This window comes from Aplidium turbinatum, chromosome 7 (genome assembly GCF_918807975.1).
Source record: "Aplidium turbinatum chromosome 7, kaAplTurb1.1, whole genome shotgun sequence".
In the NCBI taxonomy this organism is placed as follows: Eukaryota; Metazoa; Chordata; class Ascidiacea; order Aplousobranchia; family Polyclinidae; genus Aplidium; species Aplidium turbinatum.
In genome coordinates this window covers 31,758,863-31,773,186 of record NC_137478.1, presented here as the reverse complement: position 1 = coordinate 31,773,186, position 14,324 = coordinate 31,758,863, and the positions used below count along the sequence as shown (strand labels likewise).

The window sequence follows — 14,324 nt, the reverse complement described above, 5'->3', positions numbered from 1 at the left end:
AAGTGAGGTAAAAAAAAAACAGTGGGGGTATTGGGGTAAAAAAAAAACACTTTGGATTTGACAAAGAAGAGATATGTTAAATAGAGTAAATATGGCCAACGAAGGGTGCAAAAAAAAGGTTCGGAGGAATTTATTAAAGGTTTTTGCTCAGTTTTAGTGATAGGTAACTATGAATGTTTAAATATTATATTGTGAGTACTATGTTGTGAGGCTACTTGATGCAACAAAGACTGGGGCCTCCAAATGTTTGTGTAGATTATTATTGAGGTGTTTTTTACCCCAATTAATTTCGTTGATTTGGGGCAAAAAAAACAGTGCATTTTATGGAATGTTTTGGCTTCATATTGGTGTTACATCAACTGCCAAGCAAAATATCACCATTGCATTAAAAAGTAGGAAATGTGGATCCTGACGTTTTTCGATTGTTTTTTACAGTTTTTCCCTCACATCCTTACAGATGTAACAACTGCGAAAAAAATATTCAAAATCAAAAAAAAAATTAACGGAAAATGTAAAGTAAGAAAACACATCTATTAGTATTCACCTTTTGTTAGGTTTTAGTAAGCTGTTAGTAAACTTATCTTTATGGAACATAAGATAAATAAAAGATGCGCTCACACTACACAGCATGCAACGATTTCTACCCAGACAGCCACTTCATCTGGTTCAGAATGCCTACAGATGAAGTGCGGGCCGTAAATGTATGAAAGGTTTTAACACAAGGGACTGTACATAAAACACGTCCTCATAAAATTGCAAAATATCCCCCCTCCTTCCATTTCCGTATTATGTCAACCCCCTTTCCTCCTTGTCCGTGAGAGCAACATTACGATATCTCCGAAGTGTTCCATGGTAGTGCTATCAACTTGTACTGCTTGAGACTATACAATATTCTACTTGTACTGGAGTGGTGGTTTACAAACCTTCTATAGTCAACTATTTCTGATCTCCACAAAGTGCAAAGCTAAAAAAGCTTTATATAAAATTGGATTATTATACCACACTTTTCAAGTACTGTACACAAAACTCTCTTTCGACAGCATACAATGCATGCATGTTGGCCTAATCTAGTCATATTCGTTCATGACATATAGAACAAGTACGTGGCTTTAATCTTTTTGCTGGTGTTACAGGCAGGGCTGTGGAGTCGAAAGGATTTTGACGTGTCCGGAGTCGGAGTTGTTAAAAAAGACCGACTTTATACAAAACGATTTACAATAAAATTTCAAGTCGCCGTTGCAATTTCTATCACAAATTAAGTGAAATCATATTTTGTGAAAAGGAAAAAAAAAAACCTTCATAAATCTGGAAACAGTGGTCGGAGTGGGCAAGTTACAAACCAAGGAGTCGGGATCGTATATTTTTCGCCCGACTCCACAGCTCTGGTTACCGGGTTGAACAAATTTGCTAAATACGCCCTTGCAACTTTTGGAGCCAAAGTTCATGGCATTAGCATCGGCTATGCTGGCTGAACTAGGAACATAAAGTCCACGTGAGATATGGACTACAACAGGCCCGCAACCAGGGGGGGGCATTGGGGGCATTTGCCCCCCCCGAAATTTTTTGAAAAAATTTTAAGCGTTCTATGCAGTATGAAATGTAGCCTACTATGAATAGTACGTCGTACACGTAAAGCCATACTATCGAAACCGAAAGTAGGCTACGCTGGTTGGAAGCCATGCTAACGATTTTGTTCGATAAACTAGGCTGGCATCCTCATTATCTGTTACTCAAATTCCAAGCGCGGAATTGGTGTTAAACAAAATTGCCAAATCAAGTAGAAAGTTAGACATTATGCTCTAAATTAAAATGTCATTTTGCATTTGCAAAGTCAACTTCTTTGGGCTTACAAACATAAAAACTTGTTGAGCCAACAAAATGTTTCAGGACTGTAATTACCGTGTTGAGTTTATTCATATGTATCTGTTTGTTTATGTTGATGTAAATATATGTTATTGATTAATTTATGACTCCAGTCGTGCCAATGCAGTTCGTAGCCTACAGATGTTGTATTTTATTTGTAATCGACTGAACACATTACTGTATTATCGTAATTTTCTTCCTCGGGTAGTCATAGCTAAATGAGAAAAGGTTACAAAGGCTAGTTTCCTTTAATGCTGTACTAAACAAAAACGTGATTGACATAAGTTATGACCATTGAACCGTAACATGGTAGTGTCACACATAGGCGTAGCCAGGGGGGGGGGGCGAAAGGGGCCATGGCTCCCCCCAAATTTTCAAAGTTTGAGTTCCGAAGTTGAACCCTTTGTTGAAATATATAATATAATTTGTAGAAATTTATATCGTTTTTCAAGACATCTGGCTATTAACACCCCCCAGGACTTGTTTTAGGCACACAGAAAGACACTAATAAATTTTGTAAATCGTAAATCGCGCAAAATTTACGCGATTTACGCTTCTTTTAACTAATCTGTTGAAGCAATTTCAGAATCGCTTAGGCTACTCTGTTGGGTTTTTGTGTAGCTGAGTTTTTTGTGTTCTCTAATTTTAGCCGCAGTTTTTGCCCGTTTGTGTGTAACAGCTACCTTTAATAAATTAATAGCTGTTTATCTGCTAATAAATTTGATACAAATATTACCCTGAAAGTGTTTCCAGAAAGCGCTATAATCCATTATTTGAGTGTAATTTTGCAAAAATTTTCCGGGGGAGCATGCCCCCGGACCCCCATAGAATACGCATGCCTTCGGCACGCTCTAACCCCTCACCAGCTTTATTGCTTCCCTTGCCCCACCAGGATACGTCACTGCACATCAAGTGGCAATGTTTTAAATCAAACACTTTGTTGTTCTCTTCAATTCATCAAATATTTGGCCCCCCCAAATTTTTTTTCTGGCTATGCCACTGGTGTCACACACTCTTGTCCCTTATCAATGGGCGTGAACATTAACATAAAAATGTCACAATGCATCATTTTAATGTTTGTTCTTTGATAAAAATTAAATGCCCCCCCCGAAAATATTTGCTGGTTGCGGGCCTGGACTACAAGGTACGGTGCCGGTAGGAAACTGCCTCCCAAAACCACTTTCCAGTTAGATCTCTAAGATCCACAACAAGAGTTATTATCACCTCCAACTATTTCCAAGAGATACTGACTGTGACAAACATGGTTTACTGCTCATTTCTAATCTGCTGCTGGAGGCTTGATTTCTTCAGGCTTGATGTGCTCTGCAGTAACAGGATATGAGTATTATTATGGATATTTCGGTTCCATAGTTTGGATCTAGTGTAAATTTGGAACCGGTTCTTGGGGATACGTCATTCTGAAATAGACATCTCTACTACATTGTTGATACTAATTTGTAAACCCTTCCCCTTGACTGCGGACGTCCTTTATAGACAGCCCCTAATGGTGAAGCTTAAATTAAGATTCGTTTAAACCTACTTTGTCGATGCAAGGGGTGAGAAGATGCGGAAGTTGATCTCGGTGTTGTATGCTCATAATGCTCATTGCGAGAAGTTGCTTCCGTTGCACCTGTATTAACATGTGATCAAAGTTAATTAATGAAACTGAAATTATATTATCTGCGACGGTTGAATAACATTATGCTTCTTTATAATCAGTGGAATCCACTACTTTTACATTGATTTGACGTCTGCAGATGCTGAATCAATGTAAAATTCTTATCAGCAAAACCTGTTGTATTTACATTAATTCAACGTCTGCAGACGCTGAATCAATGTAAAATTCTAATCAGCACATTCCATTACTTTTACCTTGATTTAACATCAGGTTTTCATGTTCAGTAGTAACAATTATTTTTACCCAATCCAGATATCAAAGACGTTTAGTATAAAATGAAGGCGTGAAACAATGTCATTTCCATATTCAAAAGCAGTAACGGAGCTACTATAAAATTAGCAACTTTTCTATTTTAAAATTGGCAACACTGATTAAACTTGATTAAGATTTCAAATGAACTTTTGTCGGACAGATATCATATTAACAATGGCTCAGTAGTTGCCACTAATTATTCAGACGCAGTAGCAGAGCTAGAAACAAATTCATTGTAGTTTCAAGGGAGTAAAAATTGTGAGAGAAAATGAACAATGCTTGTGACCACCTTCCATCAATAGATTCGCCGATTCACAAACATAACTGGTTACTTATTTTATTGTGTCAAAATGACGGCTATCTAGATTTGGTTGTGACGCTATCTGACCGAACAATTCAATTTCTAAATTTGAAACAAAAAGCTTTTAAACTTATGATTTATTCAATCGAAAGTGTTTTAGCTTTTCTTTTTTCGGGGGGGTGGCATGTGGCTAGCTGCCTCCCTGGAGCCGCTACTACACAGTGCACACAGCAAATTATCTAATTACACTTTCAAAATAGAAATCTTGTAATGACTGATTTTATTCAGCTAATATGATTTCTGCTCCTCAGGTCAATTTATCATCATTCAACATTTGACCAACTTGGTCCTTCTATGGTTAATCATTCAACATAAACGTTTACAGTATTTAAGCTTTTTTGCTTGAAAATTTCACTTCCGTACAAGTCAACTCTTTTAAAATGCAGCAAAGATTTGACAAATTTGTAGTCTACACAGGCACTTACACAGTACATTGTACAATCACTGACAAACCTATCACACTTAAACATCGAATCAACATCAAACCGCGCGATACCAATGTATAAAGAAATGTTAACAGACGCCAATCAAGTCTAAACGCGTTTGATAACGCAAATTATTTATTCTTTAAGATTTTATTTTTTTTATTTTAAACCTTTGTACATCCAGTTTTGAGTTTGAAAAGTGTCAGAAATTCATTTTTATTTTATTTTCTATCCAACAGATAAAAGATAGAAAATAGGTGATTGCTTTATTTTACAATCTAATGAACCAAGTTTGCAGAAATGAAAAATTTAAATTTGGTTTAACCGTATCTGTTACTGGCGTAGACCTTATGGTCTCGCCTTCTGCTAATTCAGCAATTTCACATAGAAGCAGTGACGCTAGAAACCTGAGATTTCTTGACTTTTACTTTTTTTTCTTGCCCCAACTTTTAATCCCGATTATGTTGGTATCGGATATTTGTAAAGTTCACAATAAACCTTTTGTCACAGCCAGTTATGAAATGCAAGAAACTTGCTGAAATTCAATAGCTTGATTGACAGTTTACTATTAGCGTGCGGTTTCATTTTGTGTTTGTCACTGATAATGATTGAGTTTATTTTCTTAGCTTGCGGAAAACGCTTTCAGCCATGCAAGTCAATGAAGAGGTTACGTTGATTTAACATCTACTAATGTCAAATTTACCTAAGATGAGATTTTTGACTAAAGAATTTCGCTATCGCTTATCCAAGTCGAAAATAATTGCTACAGGGTTATGTACAATTATTCGACATTACTTGACGTGGAATCGACGTAAATATGGACACCGACCCATTAGTTACTTTCACGTATGGCATTTTATGACAGTTCAGACGTTCACGCTGCATGAAGAGAGACCGCGCTTCGAATGAGTCATTCTTTGCTGGCAGACAATAATTAGGAAAGTAATTTGTTATTTGCGCAAATTGCTTTGTAGTGCAAAAAGTGCATGGAATACTGTTTGCACAGGAACATAAAAATTAAATTGATGAAATTCTGTGTTCAAGGCAAAAAGACTTTCAAAACAAAATGTGAACTGAGAAATTTGACCAAGAAATGGCAAAAATAGGTCAAAAACCGAGTCTTTATCACCTTTTCTACCTAAAATACACAATCACGAATATATTTTTGCGAAATAAATTGATTGAAGTGATAGATAAGGCTTTTGACCAACGGCATACTTTTTCCGGTTGTTATTTGATATAAGCCGACGAAGTAATTAGCAATAAGAGAGACGTAGACCTGATGGTCTCGGCCAGTGACTCTTGCCGCCAAAAGGAAGCAGTGACAGATACGGTTAATGCAACCTTTACGTTAGTAAACGTAATGCAATAATTTAATTAACACAGAGCTAGCTCAGTGCTGGATTAACCAAGTGCGGGGCCTGTAGCAGATTGATTTGATGTACAGATAATACCCGAGAAGCAATTGAATATTTTACAGATTTGACATAGGCTACATTCTACAACAAAAATAACAAAAGTCTAATGTAATGTTTTATTTGCAAGAAGAAATATAAAACTTCAACAATATCATTCAAAGGTCTTTTCGGCGCATTTTGGTCTCTGCAAATTTGGCAATTATTTCAGATGAGTTCAGTGACTTCAGAATGTCATTTTCAATATTCAAAAGAGTTACATTGTGCAGCCGCTCTTGCCCCCATCGTGTTTCGCAGATAGTTTTTAATCAACTTCAATTTTAAAAATGGTCTCTCTCCAGTACAATTAGTTACCATCAACATGCGCAACAAATTGTCAATGTTAGGAAACGTGGTGTCACTATTGTGTTCTTTGTGAAATAAGTAAGTGAAATAGTTGAGTTCTGGAGAAGAGCAATCAATAGCAATGTGCCTAACGAATTCTGAAAACTGAGATAGTTCATCTTTCAATCCGTCTTCCAAATCCTGGGAATATGCTTCCAAAAGTCTGTCAGCACTTTCTTGGATCTGCGCAGGTGTTAGGTCAAGCAGATTTCGCAAAAAAACTAAACCGTGTGTTCAATTAGGTGCATGCCTTACGGCGTTGCTCCAGCGCAGATTGTAGGCTGTCCAATACGGCAAGGAAAATTTCTACCCGGAATCTATGATTGATTATATCACTGGTCTACACGATTTTTGCGCCATGAACTTTAAAAACTGATTTGAAGTAATTTTGGAGTGCTGAATACGAATCTGACCTCAGATTTTGCCTATAACAAAAAATTATTAACCATGCAGTTATAATAACAAGCTAAAAGGGAGGCAAAAAGTATAACTGACCCCTTCCCCGTCAATGCTTGCATGAAACCACAAAGATTTAAGCAAGCGTATGACGATGCTTGTTCATTAACCTTATTTAAGCTGTTTTTGCCTGTCATAACACTAACCTTTCGCTATAGCACTGCACATATTGGTAGTAAACGCAATGCCAAATCTTTCACTTTTGGCAAAAATAAAGTAGTTTTGTTATCATATCTCAAAAACTTGATGTGATAGTAAAAATCTGAGTTCAGATTTGGATTCATTAACCCAAAATTACCTGAAATCAGTTGTCAAAGTCCAAACTGCAGAAAAAAAATCTTTTTTTGTAGACCAGTGATTGCATCTGGAACTGAACGGCCGCTGCCTACAGCCTCATCGCACCTTCGATTTCGGACAATTCTTCTTGTGCTTGTTGGTCGGTAATCCGGCACTTGAGTCAGCTTTTGCGGCTCTGACTCAAACTTAGCCAATTGTTCTCTGAAAATCTGTAGAGATCCTGCCAAAGAGGCACACAACGCTGAAGCAACGTTGAGATTTTGCTGCTTTGCTTGAAGAGAGGCTTGAGTTGCCTGGAAGCAATTATCGAGTAAGCTATTCCAAAAAACCGTTGGGACTAGTAATTTATTCCTACAATTATAATGACTAATAAAACTTTTCTGTTTTTAGTGAACCACCCAGCAAACTGTCCACTTGAAGCGGTTGACTGTCTCTTATCTTTAGTCTCGTCCTGTTGCTCAACACAACAAACAGTGTACCAGCCTCATCTTTTTAATCAAATATCGACTTCGCTTTTAAAGCATCTTCAGTTTGATATTGTCAAGAGCCTATTGATATTGTCAAGAGGAGTACAATTATAATGTTCTCCTATGCCATTCCAGTTTGCAAGCCAAAAATTACTTGCCATGTTCGACTTTTGCTCGCCAAGCGCGGGGCCTTGTGAAGCGCGGGGCCCGTAGCAGCTGCTACATCTGCTACTATAGTTAATCAGGCGCTGAGCTAGCTTACAATTTATATATTCATCGTATTTCTATCGTCGTCGTCGTCGTCGTGTGAGCCTCTGGGGCCGAGGGTCTATCCTTTTACCACCCCAGATTCACGATGTTCCCGGACTACACTGGAAGGCTACTAGAGAGCAGCCAGTCTTTGGTTTCATCATCTATGACACGCAGACCTTCCACTCCGTTAGGTGGCTTGAACATGGAACAGTCATTGATGATGTGGTCTGCGGTCTGTTCCTCGGCACCACATTTACAGGAGGAGGAAGAGGCCATTCCCCATTGGTGCATGGTTGAGCGGAAAAGCCCGACGCCCGTACGGAGACGGTTGAGGCGCACCCATGCCTGTCTTGGTAGTGTTAGGCCGATGGGGCGTGTGTCGGCGTCGGGGATAAACGAATAGAGTCCGGTGGCGCTTGACTTCCATTCAGAACTCCATTTATGGTCCGCCCAAGTAGCCGCAGAAATGTCTTGTACATCAGCTTCATTGATAAGAAGTTGAGCGGCTGGCACGAATGGGTGTCTTGATTTCAGTCGACTGGGGTGCTCGTTTGGGAGAGCAGAGATCTTGTGATGGAGAAGGTGGTTAGGCTCCAGTGCCCGTCGACCGAGGGACAAAGTGGCTTCTTCGCGACGAAGCTCAGCGGGTTGGATGCCAGCGAGAATGGGGAGATTGTCCAATGCTGTGGGGCGCAGGCATCCGGTCACTGTGCGCAAGGCGCTGTTTATGGCAGTGTCGATGTTGTGGCAGTGAGCACTGCGGCACCAAACAGGTGCGCAGTACTCTGCTGAAGAGTAGACAAGGGCTAAGGCTGCTATACGCAAAGTGTCAGCCCTCGCCCCCCAGCTAGAACCTGCCAGGTGCTTGAGTAGCGCAGCGCGGGATGTGAGTTTCTTGCGCAGTGACACCAAATGGTGGCGGTATGTGAGCGATCTGTCCAGTGTTACCCCAATATATCTTGGTTCGGGGCAGAAGGACAGAGATTTTCCATTGTTCTGGGCGTGTAGCTAACGATCAGCTTCCCGATTGTGCAGGTGGAAAGCTGCTGCCACAATTTTAGCAATCACCTATTTTCTATTGTATTTCTATGTTTTTTAGATACAGCAGCAAGACGTGGGTTAGCTGATTGGTATGAAGTGGGTGACAATACGATTATATTTTTTGTGTTGGAAAATCAGTAATATCCGTAAGCAAGCAAGAGAATGACAGAACGCCTTCCTAGAGATTTGTGGCATTAGTTTGATTTATAACTGAATGCAAAATCCTTCAATTGTGTGAAACAATCAACTTTTTATCCCCAATCGTAGACTCAAATGAATCAAAAAACAAAGTTATGTGTGCGACAGTAGAGCGAGCGAATGAGGAATTGTAGGAAGACATCAATCCACTCCTCTTTATAAGAACCAAAAACTATCTCCAAGTAAAGAATTGCTAGGTGGCTATGGTTACATATGTAGCACAAGTTTATTGCATGTTTGTTGGAAAAAGTGTCGCTTCACATTTGAGTTTTTCTGATTTGACGTTTCATATTTCACGCTTGTAAGTCTTCCTAGAAAGTCGGTTGATTATTTCGTCAACCACGAAGGTTTATGGCAGGGGTTCCCAACCGGTGGTACGCGTATCACTAGTGGTACGCGGGAGCTTTTCAGGTGGTACGCGAGCAGCTCTCCGTTGCATGCGATATGTAGTAGTATTGTCAAATAAAGTAGGCCTATTGCAACAATTATTTAATTTTGAGTTTCTAAAATATGCAAGCAACACTTTTATTTCTTTCCGTACTAAATTCTCTGCACTCAGTAAGCTACTTTTGTCGATCTTGCTCCCTGCTGTCATTGTTATTAATACAATGCTGCTGTGCGAACTTAATGGTGTATGTGACGAAACTATTATGTGTGCAATGTGAATGGTGTCTGTGACGAAACTATATTACGTGTGCAATGTGGTCTGTGCAATTGCAGAATTGCGTTTATTGTGATGTTGGTTTTCCGACGTGTAGTGGCTGAATCCTGAACAGCATTACATTTTTGTCTAAATATTTGAAAATGTCGAAGCGAAAGTATAGCGCAGATTATATTAAGTATGGCTTCATTGCTATTCAACATCGTGGAGATAGCTTACCTCAGTGCGTGATCTGTATGAAAAACCTTTCAAATGCAGCTTTGAAACCAAGTTTGCTTGAGCGGCATCTTGAGTCCAATCATGCAGGTAAGATGAATCGAGATAAGAGTTAGTTTGAGCGACTTGGGGAAAACGTGAAGCGACAGCACATGGATCACACTGGCTAGTTTTACCGAAACAATGCCGGAATTGTGAAGGCATCCTATGAAGTATCTCTTCTGGTGGCCCAAAACAAAAAAGCTCATGTCATTGCGGAGTCACTTGTTTTGCCAGCAGCAAAGATATTAGTCAGAAATTTGATTGGAGAAGATTCAGTGGCAAAGTTGGATAGTGTTTCGCTTTCTACCAATATTGTGAAACGACGCATCGAGGAAATGTCAGTTGATATCACTGACCAAGTGATTGCAGGAGTAAGAGATTCGAAGTTTAGATTTGCCTTACAACTTGATGAATCCACAGATGTCACAAACTGCTGCCAACTGCTTGTCTACGTCCGCTTTACACAGAACGATGCTGTAAAAACGGAATTATTGTTGAATCATGAGGTGTCCACTACTGTACATCAAAAGGAATATATATTTTCAACCCTTTGGATAATTTTTTCAAGGAAAATGAACTGGATTGGGGAAATCTTGTCGGATGTACGACAGATGTGGCTCCCTCTATGCTCGGTAGAAAGTTTGGATTTCAAGCCCATGTCAAAGCTGTGTCGCCTCGCGTCATAAGTGTTCATTGTTTCATACATAGATTTGCTCTTTGCACAAAGGTTCTTCCTGCAAAGTTGTTAATGCGCTTGAACAGGGTAGTCAAAATCGTAAATTTTGTTAAAACATCAGCTTTGAATACTCGATTGTTGAAAGTTCTTTGTGAAGATCTCGGCTCAGACCACACTTGTCTCCTCTATCACACAGAAGTGCACTGGCTCTCACGAGGAAATACAACTAAGCGTCTTTTTGAAATGAGAAATGAATTACTTTCATTTTTCCAACAAAAAGACCATGAATTTCAAAACGATCTGGAGGACGAGGAATTCATTGCAAGATTGGCTTATTTGTCAGATATATTTAAAGCTCTCAATCATTTAAATCTGTCATTTCAAGGGCAAAACTGCACTGTCGTAGACTTTGTTTCAAAACTGGGAGCTTTTATCCGAAAGGTGGAATTATGGAGGAAAAATGTAGAAAACAAGCGCTATGGTATGTTTAAATTTCTGTCAGCCCTTGAAATGGAAATCAGTGATGACGTTTCCAGAGAAATTCTCGCTGCTAACTGCTGAATCGCAGCATTACTTTCCAGATAGCTACCACAATTACCACAAGCTGCCCATACATCACAGATCCTTTCTCAGTGGACCCAGCCGACCTACCTGTCGGTACAGGGGAACAAGAGGAACTGATAGACATGCAGGAGGATCAGACAGCAAAAAAAACAACGCAAAGAATGTTCTGCAATAAACTTCTGGCTTAGTATGGCTTCTTCAATCATACCCAACGAAAGCTTCCCACGCTGTTCCACAACTACTGAATTTTCCTTCTACTTGGGAATGCGAGCAGGGATTTTTTATTCTTATGAACATCAAATCAAAAAATCGAAACCGACTAAGTGCCCCTGGACATGACTTCAGATGTGCTATTAGCAAAGTTATGCCACGTATCGATCAACTGGTGAAAGATAAACAAAAATCTCATTAAATTTAGTTGTATTGTGTTTGTGTTTAGTTGTGTCTTTTTCTTTGTTATTCTGATGCGTTCTGTGCTGTGTGGTGTAATGGACTCTGTGATGTTTTGTTGGTAATTTGCTACTTTCGCTGACTTTACATCCGGATTCATCATCTTGCAAATAATTTAATATGGGATCAAATTAGTTGTTTTGCAAATAGTGGTACGTGTTGACAATCCGTGGTGGCTAAGTGGTACGAGAACACAAAAAGGTTGGGAACCCCTGGTTTATGGAATAGCAGCATCTGTTCGAAAGGGAGCATGAGAGTTTGAAGAAATGTTGAGTAAAAAAAATGTTTTAAAGCAAAGAAAAAAAAGATTACAAAGCATTGATCCAACAAGATTGAAATCGCTTGTTCAGCCGCATGATATTGCACTGACTCTCGTGAAATTAGATTTATTTGTATTGATAATATTTCGAATTTATGCTTTTGGGAATAATCCTCTAAAATCTGCGAAGAGCTATATTGTTAGGTTTTATGTGACTTGGCATAATTTTATCTCGGAAAAATCATTGTTGTTAAGGTTATAAGTGGCTGTGCATAGTTGTGCGAATACAGATACAGTAGTTAAGTGTTAATACATAGGCTACAAAAGTAAATTATAATATAAAAGGTATTCTTTGCAAAACATGTCTCAGGAAAAAAAATCTCACCTGGCGGATGATGGTGGTGGATTACGGTATAAGATCGATTGTCTATTGGATTCTGAACAACTGTTCCAGCTGAAAGTATGCTGTTTTCAACTTGTCCTACATGAATTGATGGTCCAGAAGACAAACCACTGCCAGATGCCACTGACAGTTCCTGAAGAATACGCGTTTGAAAGAAACAGTTTAAACAGTTGAAAACATATCAGCAGTTAAAAAAATAACCAATCAAAAACAAAATTATCAAACTAATCCAGCTTTTCCATGTGGGATATAAAAATTCAATCTTTGTGATGGCACAAAGAAATTTCTCAAAACAACTACATACTGTAAAGGGCTTGGAATAAGTCACAAGGGGAGCGTGGAGCCACATTGTAAAAACCACAACATCGAGCGGCCACCGCTAACTGCAAAATTATTATCCAAGAAACACAGACATTGCGTTTATTTAGCGAGCAGCGATTTGTTGCTGATGTTGACTCACCTCAGCATTTCTGCTCTGAGTTTGGCCTTCCAGGTTGTGAATCTCCATAGCATCTGGAAAACAAAAAAAACTTGTGAAAGGAAAACAATGTAGACAACAGGTGTGAACATTTTCAAGGGTTGTTCACCCCATTAGCTCAGCGCCCGGTGTTGTGTACGAAAAATTGCAAGATCAAGCTGCGGCGGTTCAGTTCTCGGGGTGTGCACTTGAGCAACAAATTTAAAGACTGCTCTCATTCAGCGACACCTAACAAACGGAATAATTCACAGACAACAACAATTGGTAACTTCACTCTGTCAATTTCGGTAATCAAGCTTGCGTCAGTAGTTCAAAGACTCTACAAGTATGCAAAACTGCCAGCAATACCCTATGAAGGTTTTGTCAGTCCGATGATAAAGATTCAAACCAACAACAAAAGCGACTAAGGGGGGATACAATAAGGAGAGATGCCTTATTTGGCAACAACTTTTCAATTTTAATTTTAGCATTTGATGCATGCAACAGAATATTGTTAGACCCTTGGTATATATATATTTTTAATTTTTCAACTACTTTAATTACAATGCAAATTGCACTCAAAGAAGTTCATTACGTAACTACCTTTCTTTACAACAGTCCAAAAATCCCAGTAATTATGATATAGAGTTAAATTTGGCGCCTACACAAATTGATGCTAGAATCATAGTGGTTGAATTTTTTTGTTCTCTTGCAGTAAAATGTAGCAGCAAATTTCAAAATGTGATACTTATGTGTAAAATGTCAAAAAAGTCATGAATATCAAAGTAGACTAATCTACATATCATAGAAATCCTTCAAGCAGACTTACCAAGATTGGTTGACAAGTCACCTTCATCCACCACTTCATTATTCGGAACAACTGTTCTGGTTTGTTTGTGAGACATTTTGTATTTAGTTTAAGAAACTTGACAAAAAAACAGGTTTAAAACTAAGTTTCTGTAGTTGATGCTGCAAAACGCAAATGTAATTGATTTTAATGATGCTTTCCCAAAGAAAAACATGGCGAATCAAGCAATGATAAAATTCCATTGAGCAAGCTAACATAAACTTTCTTCTCTTTAATAATAGTTTTCACTGACGCTTATCAATCTTCATGTTTTTTTGGCTAAAAACCAGCTTGTTTAACAACAAATGATGCAAACTCATCCACGCGGGATTGTTCCAACTCAAACTTACATTCATCACCAAGACTAAAAACAGCGCAGTTTAATTCGGTTTCTTTGTTTTGACTTTTATTTGACTACAACCCAGACCTCAAACTCGCCGATTGTGCAGAGAATTGCTCCGCAACTCGCCTTATATAGCGGAACGGTCACGTGAGCAAACTGTAAACAGAGAAAATGGAAACTTCTTTGTGAGGAACAAGCAAACCTCCAGCAATAAGCGATTTAAATAACATGATATGCATTCTACTGGTGCAAATTAAGCTAAACTATCACAAGATGTATAAAGTGACAATCTGCTTTTATTCCAACGTTTCGTCAAT

The 14,324-nt window shown here is 38.7% G+C and overlaps 1 protein-coding gene across 2 annotated transcripts in view; it reads right to left on the bottom strand.

The window, feature by feature from the left end:
* LOC145773986 (NACHT, LRR and PYD domains-containing protein 4B-like) overlaps positions 1–13,785 on the bottom strand; it is an 87,824-nt gene extending 74,039 nt beyond the window's left edge. For both annotated transcript variants that reach the window (XM_082585115.1, XM_082585114.1), the window contains exons 1-4: positions 13,647–13,785; positions 12,821–12,873; positions 12,343–12,493; positions 3,404–3,493 (exon numbers count right to left, since the gene is read on the bottom strand). In XM_082585115.1, coding sequence (XP_082441241.1) covers positions 3,404–3,493; positions 12,343–12,493; positions 12,821–12,873; positions 13,647–13,722 — 370 coding nt within the window. In that variant the 5' untranslated portion in view covers positions 13,723–13,785. The remainder of the gene's footprint in view (positions 1–3,403; positions 3,494–12,342; positions 12,494–12,820; positions 12,874–13,646) is intronic.
* Positions 13,786–14,324: the final 539 nt, after the last annotated feature.